The 12,289-nt window shown below is 37.2% G+C and overlaps 1 protein-coding gene and 1 long non-coding RNA gene across 8 annotated transcripts in view; one reads left to right on the forward strand and one right to left on the reverse strand.

Moving 5' to 3' along the window:
• Nucleotides 1–12,289, reverse strand: part of TRDMT1 (tRNA aspartic acid methyltransferase 1) — a 77,488-nt gene that overhangs the window by 14,485 nt on the left and 50,714 nt on the right. For 5 of the 7 annotated variants that reach the window (XM_064444716.1, XM_064444718.1, XM_064444715.1 and 2 more), the window contains exons 2-5: nt 8,953–9,062; nt 5,747–5,818; nt 1,955–2,020; nt 330–399 (exon numbers count right to left, since the gene is read on the reverse strand). In XM_064444716.1, coding sequence (XP_064300786.1) covers nt 330–399; nt 1,955–2,020; nt 5,747–5,818; nt 8,953–9,008 — 264 coding nt within the window. In that variant the 5' untranslated portion in view covers nt 9,009–9,062. Of the gene's footprint in view, nt 1–329; nt 400–1,954; nt 2,021–5,746; nt 5,819–7,244; nt 7,322–8,952; nt 9,063–12,289 lie in introns of all 7 variants that reach the window. The other 2 variants (XM_064444720.1, XM_064444714.1) reach the window with 1 other exon arrangement.
• LOC135312104 (uncharacterized) lies at nt 4,029–11,604 on the forward strand. The gene is made up of 3 exons (XR_010371760.1): nt 4,029–4,737; nt 8,702–8,770; nt 10,814–11,604. It is a non-coding gene; the product is annotated as an uncharacterized LOC135312104 (long non-coding RNA).

A 12,289-nucleotide genomic window follows, 5' to 3' on the forward strand; every position in this document is an offset into this window, starting at 1 on the left:
GGGAAATTCACAGGCATCAGCACTTCTGAAGCAATGAGGCTCCTGCAGGGAAAACCATCTTCCTGGTCATGGTGTGAATTCATGCCTTCTTAAAAAATATCAACTGGTAGGAAAGCAATATGGGACTAGGATATGAACAATAACAGCAGTATGATTATGCCAGTATACCAATGAGAAAGCAGAAGTCATGCCAGATGGCTTTCTCATTCAGAAGAGTATCTTCAGCTCTGGGCATGACTCTCTTCTAATACAATAGATTATTTTCAAATGTTCTTGGGCTCAGTGCGGTTTGAAATGTTACATAATATTAGAGCAATTTTAGTACTCACACAGGTTGGAGACAATAGAAATTCTTGATATTTAAATCCACAGGTTTCTAGTGTTCGCAGAAGTTCATTTCTGGCAGTGAAAAGAATCAAAAAGCAATTACTCCCTGCATACAACCTTTAGGCCCTTTTTCATCCTAAAAACACTCCCGTGTTATATGCAACACTAAGTACCAAGACATTCAGCACATTCAGTGAAAGAACTGGACAGAGAATTACAGATATGACATCATCCATTTCTGAACTTGATGAGACAACATAAAGTTCAATGTTACCGTAGCCAAAAATGACTACTACAAGTTCACAGGTATCTCACACTTCAGTGCAAACACCCCTTCAAGAAATAATCCATCTCTAGGAGAGCACTTACAGTGTGTCAACAAGGAAAATAATCAGAGGGCAAGACATTATTCTTTACTGTGAATTATAAAACAGGAGATTAAACCCACTGCAAATAGCTCATTACTTCCCTCTGTTCACACACATGGCATCAGCTAAGCTTAACAAAAAGGCTAAGTCAAGAGATGACAAAAACTGGTGGCTTTGATAAGCTGTTTTAGTATAGTCTTAGTTTATCACTTAAGTGTTTAATAACAGTGAGGTAGAATTGTACTTTATAAAGGAAGAAAAATAACTGAAATTGAAATCTTAAAAAGGCTTGTCCTTTCTAGACTGCACTAGACTGGAACTACAGAAAAACCACAAGCTGTGACCTGTACCTGGCACTGAATGTGACACTACATCCCAAGCGTCATAAGAGCTTGCATTCTGACTGGCGTGTTTTCAAAACTACAGCTTGCTCCGAACACCAGCCAGTAAGGCATAGCCTAGGGAATCACAGGGTCTACACCAGCAGCCTGCACCTCCAACAGTGTTCAAGTGTTCAGAGGACTGCTACATGCCTGACCAGTGAGAGCGCTGAACATCTCCCAGCTGCCTGCCATATTCATTAAGGAGCACAATACACAGGGTGGCTGCTCTCTTGGTGCTTTAAGGAATGCTATGCAAAGGTCTCCTACTTGAGTCCAGCAAGAAATGAGACGGAAGACCACAACCCCCTGTCTTCTGCTTGGCCCACAAGAGAGGAGAACGCTCCTGCTGTCGTTAGGTAACCTTATTGACAACTTTCCTCTTCCACATTTCAGAAAAAGATTCTATACAGTCTTCATACTATATCTCTGGACCATTTGATGGCAACCCTGAACCAGTGATAATCTGCTATAAACAATGGTACTGAAGAATTCCCCCTGTGATCTTAACACAAGATACTACAAGCTCCTGCCATGGATAAAAACCCTAAAGCTCTGAGTGCTATACCTGTTGCTAATTTTCTTTGAAAATTAATATTCACCCTTTCTAAAGGATACAGGATCATCAAATAAAGTAAATGGAGTCAACTTGTTATAACATATTTTATCTGCTTAGAGGAAGAAATAGTTATTTAGCAAGGTCCTTTCACAACCTAGGATTTTCATCCCTAAATTAAAACAGTATGTTTGACCCACAGCTGCTAGCTGTCCCATCTCACTATTTTGGTAACTTAAATTCTAGGAAATAAAAATCCTGCTTTCCCCTCCTAAAGAAAATGTCCTTTATTAAAACTGAAACCTGCATAAATTAGACTCTACCTCGCAGAAGAGGATTCAAATCCTTTAACATTTTCCAGAAGTAGGTATTTTGGAAGCTTCTGGAGTCTAAAAGGGGAAAAAAAAAATCAACAAATCACAGTAACTAAATGTAAACTACATTATATTCATTCACAGCTTTGTTTAGCTACAAGATCAAAATATTTCCACATCATGCTAGCTGTTAAAGTTCAGCATCCTTAAAAAAATGTACACCAACTTTCAAGGTTGCTCAGATCAAATCATTCCCAATGAATGGACTGCCGGTGATTATAAAAAACAAAAAGCACCTATGTTCAGAGGGACTGCTGTACCCCATGTATGTACTTCTGAAAATGATTACGGCTGTTCATTTCCTAAAGCATAATATTATTCAACAAACTGAGTTTCTAAGTTTGTAATAGGAAAGATAATTGGCAGGGAAGAAAGAAAGAAAAAAATAATAAAAAGAGAGATCACTGTTTAGCCATGGAACAGAGAACTTCTGTTTTAGAGTGCTTAAACCCGAAATCAACATCAAGATGTTACATCAACTTTAGCGAGAACAGATCAGAACCAGTATTCATCAAATTGCTTTAGAAAATACGACATGTTGAGAGCTCAAACTGCAGTCTTAATTTTCTATACTTAACTTTTTCATTTTGATAGGGGGCGGGGGGAAGGAGGCGCCTGAGGTTTAGCAAGATCAGCGCAGTGGTCTGGAAATAGGCTAATTCCAAAACCAGCATATTAAATCTCTGGAGAACGGAACACGCCTGAACTGTGCCAGGGACCATTTTAACGATTTAGAAGCATAGATGATTCAGATTGAAGTCTCTGGGAACATTCCCTGGCACTGATTAATTCTCTAGTAAGGCTACTGTAGACATACTATGTCTGCCACATATTGGTTTCTCAGAAGAGCATATATAAAAACAGGATACTACCACTAGCAGACAGCAGTTCCATGCTTACTGAAGTCAGTAAATGACTTTGTACTTCCACTGGTACAAATCACAGCAAAATTTTAGCAAGTTCTTAGCTACTTAAAGTACAGGAACAATTAAAGAACTAAAGCATTTCATAAGAAATTGGAAAATGTACAAGATACTATATCAAATTTTAAAACACTAAAAATAATAGTGGAAAAATAATGCTGAAGTGAAAAAAGCAGCAGCCGCCAAAGTCCCTGCAGAGCAATGGAGCATATATCTGTTGGTATGTTTACCCACGCTCAACATCATCAACACCTACTGATGAAACTTATTTTTAAAGTAATGAATCCAGAGCATAGCCTGAAATGCAAGAGCTCATACAGGATCAACAGGTCACAAGACAAGTAATCACTATACAAAGAGTATGTGTTAAGTACTTGGCAGGTATTAACATTACAAATGTGTCTGAAAAAGTAGCACTTTGACATCTTAGCATTAGATTTCCCTGGGTTATGGCTTGGACACAATAAACAGACAGTAACCAGACGGTTTAGGTCAGACTTTGTTTGCTCCCTGGGTGCTCCAAGGATTTTCCAGGTCTTTCCAGATCTTGAAATTGTCCTTTCTGTATCTCAAATATTAGTCTTCCCTGGCTATCTTTGAGCCTCCTTTCAGCAACATTTCATTATAAAAGGCTGAACATGAGGTAGGAACAGCAAGGGACGAGGAATTATTTTATAGTTTCCATAAACTGAATGCATACTGTACTAATTTAGAATGCAAAGTGATAATTCCTCGATTAAGAAGTTCCCTTTTTGGGGCTGAAATACTCCATACTCAATGTCTGGCAAACCTGTCCTATCCAGGAAACACACAAACACTATCTCAGTAAAACATAAATCTATTGGAACCGAGAAACTCTGCAGAAGCCACCATCTTGAACATATTACAGGCTGCTTACAGTAGGTACTGCCTTAAGAAACAACCTGCCCAAGGGAGATAAGGGACATCATCAGGGTCTCATGGGGTGTTGAGATAAAGTGCTACAGCCAAGCCCAGCTCCTTTGCATCATCATGACGAAAAGCCTATGTCCTGCGGTGGCTAAAGCTTTGGTTTTGAGACGGAAAAGCCTCTGCCCTTTATCCAGCTAAGGCCACAGCAACCAGGAAGCAACATTTCCACATTAATACACAACAGTGTCCCAAAAGCAGCCAGCCTCTTAACTGTGTCTCAGTTTAACGGAAATGAATACTGAAGTCAGGATTCCCTTAAGGATAAGGAAGGTACTATTATTCTGACAAATTATTAACTTACACACTATTTGCTGGTTTTAATTTATCATCTTGAAAGGTCATTCTGGAAGACTGAGTTACATTCCTTCTTCCAGAAAAAACATCCTTTGCACTTTTGGAAACCCATGTTATCTCCCTGTTTTTGTGCTTCTTCCAGCAGCAGAGTAATAATAATCTTTCTTTTTACCTATTAATTGCCTAACTTACTAGGCTACAGAATCTATTCTGTGTTGTTTTGAGTTCTCTGCCACAGATTTCTTAGGTGATCCCAGCCAAGCCACTCGGCCCATCTGTGTTCTCTATCTGTTGATGCCAAGGGCAAAGAGGTGGTCACATTTAATGTTGCTGGTTGCAAAAAAGTTGTTTGTGGAGGAAGAATTAAGACCCTTTTCTCCCAGTGGTAACAGCAGTTTGAAAGAAAGCCTGTTGTTGGTACCAGTTTCCTACTATGCAGACAGCATTCTTTAAAAAAAAGCCAGACCTTTCTTCATCCTCCTCCAATTCTGAGAGCAAGCTTAACCAACAAAGGAATATATACAGAGCAGCTGTCTTAGTCTCCAGCAGAAGCAGGACTGCCAGGTAAGTGCCCCGTGGACTGTAACTGATGCAAATTCTCAGGCTCATGACAATTGGTGCCCAATGGGCATCTCAATCCAGAAGCAGAGATTGCTGCTACATAATCTCCCCAAGCAACTGCTTGCTTCAGTCCCCCAGGAAGTGTTTTTACAGTGCTATACATCTCTTCCCCAAAAAAACCTATAAGTGTTCTTTGCATCTGATTTTTAACACTCTCAGTAAGAACAATTTAGGTCAGCAAAAACCACTTTGGATTTACTGTTTCAAAATTTAATGCATAAATAATAATTATGGCTATTTTATTAGGAACTGGGTCTGATCAGTCAAAAATTACAGATGAACACAAAGATAAGGGCATTGTTCAGACAGTGCAGTGCTATTCAATTTTTTTAGTATTACTACTTAAAACAAGATTGTACTACAAATGAAAAATACACAAGCTGCCCCAAGGTATCTAGAAGCAGCACCAAAAAGACAGAATAGACACTTAAAGAAAGAATGGAAGGGGACAGAAGATGTATTGTATTGTGCACTCAATAACATATTTAAACAAACTCTTTCAAACGTTACCTATTCAAAAGGTGACTAAATGTTGAATCAAAGCTTTATCAACCTGATATTTCAAACAATTTTTCATGTTTCCATGATGTCCCGTAGCAAACTCTTGTATTACCTACTCCTGCTTCTAAATAAAGTCAGCGCAAGTTTGATGTTGAACTGAAAATAACTAACTCAATTTGTTTCATTTATGATATAGCTACAGTTTAAACAGACACACAATAAAAAAGAAAACCAAACAATGAAAGCATATACAGGAACTATGAAATGATAGTGGCATTAATAAAATACAAGTATTTATGTTACATGTGATCACATGAAAACAAACAAGTAATACAACACAATACTAGTAGAATCCCTGTAAAACATTATTGATTACTTGTCTATCTGCAATATAAAACACCTACTTAGTTAATTAAAAGGCTTAAGAACTGAGGTAGAAGGTCATTTATACCTTGGGAGAATATCAAGGATATAGAGAAAGCTTTTTGTCCGTGGATCAGATACATCACCTTGCAGGCCAATTCTACGAAAGAATAAAGAAACACCTGTGTGTTACTTGGAGCAGACTGACATTTCACTTAAAGTTTTCTACAGAATCCTGAGACTTTTTGCTTTGAATTTCAGAAAAGGATTCTGCAAAAAGCGTTGTGTACAGACATGAGGACCTGCTCTCAAAGGCAGTGTCCTAAGAAATGCTCGAAGGAATTAAAGTCTGCCCTGGAACCCATCAGCTTGCAGCAAGGTTAAAATTGAAGCATTCAGTAATGAAACCCACTCCCCAGTCTGCAAGGCATTTAGCATTCTGGTCTTGTGCAGCAAATCCCTTGAACATACTTGGCTCTGAAAGACCAAAAAAAGAAAAAACAACACCCACTGAAGCTCCTGGAAATATCCAGCTATTTTATATTGAATGTATTAAATTATTTCTATGAATTAAAGCCTCAGTGCTCACCATTTTGCAAAAATGAGCCCCATATGAAAAGTGGACAGCTCATGTAGGTTATAATGATTCCAGGACTGTGTTGCTCTAATTTATACTTAGCTCTCAAAGAATAAAGCTTCGGTAGAAAAGCTTTAGCATGTCTCTAAATTAATTAGTCATAAAAGGATTTTTTGTTTTCACGGTATTATAAAAGCAAAAAATTTGAAGGAATGATTCCTGTCTACGTCATAGGTTTGCACAAATACATGTTTATAGACCAGCACCACTCTGGAGGGATTTCTTTTTAATCTTAGAGTATTCACTGAGATATACTTCCTCACACAAGCAGTTTCATCACCATCACCAGAATTTTTCATAGTTATTACTTTGCATTAGTACAGTTACTAGAATACTACCTCCACTGGTCACTGCTGTCAAACTATATGAATTTGGAAGTGATGTCAGTAAATTCAGTTCTTGATTAGCAAGATATTTCTCTATACCATCCACAAAATAATTTCAAAGCCACTATCCTCCCAATCTTGGCTAAAATAGAAATATTCTTGAGAATAAACTACTTGTGTGCATGAGTTACTTCCAAAGTAGAAATAAAAACAGATTAGACTGTTAATCTCAGGCAGAAATGAGAAATTCCAATCCTCCTTCTGGAGTTGCCCTGAGGAAAGGTTATACCGATATGTAAAAGGAAGGAAACACTCCAAAACAGCAAAATCTTTGAATTTCACTGTTAGAGGAACAATACAGTACACAAAACAGGTGCTGTAAGAAGCTTAATTTCAACTGAATTAAAATATACATTACAAGAAACATGATCAAGAGTTAAGATTTAAATTGCTACATTTCTTCCACATCAGTAAATCTCATGGTGATTAGGGCTACAATATTGTTGCTTAGGAAGGGAAAGATACACAGGTGAACCACACATAGCATCACTCTTGAAAACATTTCTCCTTTAACAGTATGTATTGCAACAACCCCACTTTTCTCCAAAGCGTGCCACAACTACCTTGTAAATGGCTGACAGGGAGGACTCATCAAAATCATATCAAAAGATAATCTGTCAAATTCTTTCAGTGTTATGCCCTGAAAAAGTTAAAAAATAGAAGAATTGAGTGTTGTAAACTGTATGAAACTCTCGAGTCATCTTTCAGATCAAACTACCCCTTACTTCCACTATATGCTCCATATAGCAAAAAACTATCTAATCTCCCATTTGACATATTAATTTCATTCTTTTCTATCTTGGCAAACCATAAAATGCAAATATACATTTGGTTGCTCTGAACAGGAATCAAAACCACTAATGATTTTAGCATCTATACATAATCTGGAGGTTTTTATTCATTCCTTCAGAAAAGGTGTAGCGGTTCTTTCAGTAGATCACATCAAAATACCAACTATTTATTTCCTTCAAAGCATCATTATTCAGATACGAAGTCTTTGTACATAGAAAAACTAACAGATCCAAAACAGGTGAAAAAATATTATATCTTCTCAAAAGACAAAATATCTGAACAGGAAAGTAGCTCAAGTGTTAAAATGGACATTTTTGCAAGTCCAAACTGTGAGTCTTAATTTTTAGGCGCTCACTACCAATGCATCCTGTAAAGTTACCTCATTTTAGTTTTTGCCAAGTAAAAATCCCTAAAATGTATCGTATGGCTGAAAGCTCTACTCTGCAAAAATATTTCTGTTCAGAGAAGAAAGAATTAGGTCTGTGGCATGAAATAATTACACAGGTAGAAGTTCCTCTAGACTAATTTTAAGCAACACTAAAGGGCAACACACTAAGGGGCAAAGAGGAGAAGATAAGGATAATGATCAAGTAACTATGAGCTAGACAAAGAAATCACCACCTTATGTATTTTGAGGGATATCTATATAGCAAATGTAATGTAACTGCCCACAGAAAGTAAACAAAAGCTACTTTTTTCCATTAAATTTGAAGATGGGTCTTACTGACCATAATCTGCATGTTTATATTTTCCCATATAAAACTCTGAACTATCATTTAGCCTGTTATTATTGAGTGCTGAATAAGCACCTAACCTTTAGCCACCTATTTAAGTCTTACTTAAGCTGGTATCTTAGAACAAATTCATTATCTTTTACTGTCATGTTGTAAAACTGTAAAAGAAGATTAGAAAGTATACAGTATTTTCTAACTAAAGCCAGGCAAAACCACATGCCTAGCTTGCCCCTCAATTATTAAAACAGAAGCCAATTTTACCTAGTTGTTCTTCAAATAATTTGGAAAAAGGACAGAATTCCTAAAACACCTGATCTGTTGAGCCCACAAAAAAAACCACAAGACTGTCCCATCTATTTTTTGTGTGTTTTACTGAACTCAACTATAACTACAAAGGCATGCCTCCAAGTAATTTAATTCAATTCTTTCAAAATACATTAAAATACTTTTTAATCTAAAAATATTATTTTTGTCATTCCTTTATTGTTGGCAAGCATTCTTCTTGACGTTCACGTAAGCCTTCTTGATGCAACAGTCAAGACTTTTCAGGAAAAGACTGCAGTGTGAGTATCCCTCTAACTTCAACAAGCAATCACAGCACAAGAAATCAAAGTTATTGTGAAACTGCTACATTCATAACAACATAAATGAAATCTTTTTGTTTCTCTTAATAGTAACAAGAATAGTGAAGACAACTTACATCTACGAATGCCAGTCTAGAGTAAAAAAGACATTCATTACTCACCTCAATTGTCTTTGCCCACAATGGCGTGCTGGGAAAGTTATGCTTATAAACTTCATTGGCAAGAGTGTTCACATCAATAGCAGCAACAACTTCTGCAGATGTGCAGCTTTCTAAAATTACAAAAAGAATTTGGAAACTGTAGCTTCTCTTTACTGCTCTTGGAAAAAATACATTTGTTTGGTTGCATTACAGCTACACTGAAAAATAAAAGGGAGATTACGTGATCCAACTCAGCTGTGTGAAAAATATACCATGTATCTAATCATACAGCCAATGCTTCCCTTCCTTATATATCCAAAAATGGAAGCTAACTGCTCACTTCTTAATTTGTACATACAGTCACACACACTCCAAACAGGCGCATCTCTACAACGTTCCCACCTGCACTCAGTTGGTCTCTGTGGCCACCAAGTTCCTTAGCTACAGGAACACAGCCTAAGTCAACCTGCCGAGCTCCCCTGCCAGTGCCTGAGACTCACCAGCCACTGACAACTTACAGAAACTAAATGTGTTATTTTAGATGTATACTACTTCTCACTGTGAAAAAATGGCACCAATAAATATGTTTCAGGTATGTCTACTCTTGCAATAAAACTTTAATAAGTTGCCTGAAATATATTTGTGCTTATATTCCAATAAAACCTTGGACCTTGAACCCAGCAGCTGCCTCCTTTGCATTCAAGGTCCCCAAAACACCAAACACTTTCAAGGACAACATTTGGCAGCTCCTCTTCTCTTGTTATCACAGGAAGTAATTCTGGACACTTAGAGGTGTTATGGAAAAGAAGAGAGCACAGTGTAACAAATCTACTGACAGTTAACATCCTGAAAGAAAAACACACTAAGAAGAATGTAAGTAAGAAATGGTTAATTCAGAGTAATGCAATAATAGATTCTACAGAAGCTAAAGACATAAAAAGAACAGTGTTTGATCCACTGCTCATCACGTCACACTATTTGTTATTACTAACCACAATACCTTCACTGAGGCTTTTTACCCAGGAAGATAGGCTGTGGTCACTGTTACAGCCGCAGGCAGAACACAGTGACTGCCTGATAGACAAGACCAGTTTCAACCACCAGGAAATCTACACTACAATCACCACTACAAAGCCACAGATGAAACACAAGTGATTTAAAAAATAAAATTTGTAAGCCAAAAGAAACAAGGCAAATAGCCACATGCCTTTGAGTAGTCTCACAACATGCTCAGGTAACACATTAACAAATGACCTTAGGAGACATCTTCTGAATTTACTGCTAGTCAGCTAATTATTTACCGTTTGAGAGTATGAAAAACCAACTATGACCACCCCAGTGGATTTAATTTTGAGTCATGCAGTTATCACCCATCTACTATCTTTCAGGTTTTCAAGGCCATCTTCATCAAAACAAAGATGAAAGAGAAATCCAGGTATTCAGAAGATTGTAGCAGACAGTTTAACAAAGACCAAACTGGTCCTCCAGGGTTTACTTGGTGCAATAGAAGGTAAGAAGAATAGGAGTTTCACAAGAAAAATATTTACAGACAGCTGCTCATTAAGGGTCAACATACAAATCATTATTTGCAGTTACTGTCTTGACATTCTGACCATAAATGGTAACTGAAGTACTAAATACAGGTGTATCCACGAGGACAACAGAATGAGTACACCTTAGATTACAGAACAGGTATGTTAACACTGACATCTAGCGTGAAAAGAACACCACCTTAGCAGGCTGACTGTCTCAACTTACAAGCATATTCAAGAACCAACACTTTCATCTTCCTTAAAGCTGTAACACCTAAATAATGGGAACAGACTTCAAGTACTGTTTAAGAGACTGCTTTTCTCATTTATTCTTTCCGTTCTTAAAACAGGTTGTCCTGAGAAGCTAATCCTTGCTGTGTGTTCCATGCACACGAGAAAAAAAAATAATTCAAGACCCTCACAAATTATTATCTAAATTAACATATAGTTTAAAAATGACAGTTCGAAACGTAAGCAGTGTGCTTTCTCTCTCAACTCATGATTCAGACGCTCATCCTTTTTACTAATGTCAATCCAATCTCTCCCTGCATACATACAGGAAAAGAGAAGTACTGGGGATTTACATCAAGGGACTTCACAGATCCAAATGCCTGGAAATACTAAAAGAGAGCACATAGCTAATAGTAATTTACTGAATCCCCGTGCAATACAATGTTCAGTCTAAACCAGAGATGTTAACCTGCATGAAAAAGGGTCGGGAACTTCTCCTGAATTATTCTACCCAACACCCTCTCTTCCTAAATTCAGACACCTGATAATTTTTTCAAACCTTTTCCTTTTCACTCAAAAGCTGTGGCTCATCTGGGAGTTCCTGTTACAGAACAGACTCCCTCTAAAATCCGATTAAGCATATTTGTGTGGAAAAACCCTGGAAACGCATGAAGGATCTCAAAGAGACAAGCAGATCTCACACATCCAACCTAACAAAGAAAAGCGTGTGTAAATTTCAAACAATACAAAAATGAAACATTTTTAAAGAACTTCTACTGCAATTTAAATAACTTTGGAGTACCACAGTTTTACATCATTCTGCTATAGCATTTATATTTATTACTTGAAAGTGACTGGAGGAACATATCATTAAAAAGACTGAAAGCAGAATGTAAAAAACAAAAAACCCCACCCAAATCAAGACTGCGTTTAACTATCCCCACTGACAAAAAGCACAAAAGCAACTCAGGAATATGAAAAGACCCCTGAACTGCTGACTTAGTGAGATGTTAAATCAACTCCACAAAATTTATAGCATAACTTCAATACAGAAACAGACACAGCTCTGGAGACTTTTTTTTTTAATCAAACAAGTACATCCAATTTTCAAGACAGAGCCACATAGGAGAATTACAACTATGCAGAAAATAATTTTATGCAGACAAAAGAAAAAATAATACACATTTTCTAAGTCAAACTAAGTAGCTCGAGTACTTGATTTGCAACATTCCTCAACACCACAGTTTTTGAACCAAGACTTTGCATTTCTGAAAGAGATGTTGAAGCTCAAAAGGAAGCCACAGACATGATGGGGAAGTTACTGAGGGAGGAGTTATGGCTTATTTTTAGGCTCTTATTTTCCCTCTTGGCTGAAAGCAAGTGAACTCAAATTTGTACCATCCTACTAGGAAAGTACTGATTTTGCACCTGAGTCTTAAAACTGCTATAATCCACATAGCAGAAACTCTGTTACTTCAATTGCCTAAAGAGGCAGCAATTAAACTATCAGTCCCAATGCTATATTTTGTTGTATGCGCAATGCTTACAAGCCATTTCAGCTATGTAGTAGTCACTGGAGTGAAAGGGACACTGCT

This window comes from Phalacrocorax carbo, chromosome 2 (assembly GCF_963921805.1).
Source record: "Phalacrocorax carbo chromosome 2, bPhaCar2.1, whole genome shotgun sequence".
Lineage (NCBI taxonomy): Eukaryota > Metazoa > Chordata > Aves > Suliformes > Phalacrocoracidae > Phalacrocorax > Phalacrocorax carbo.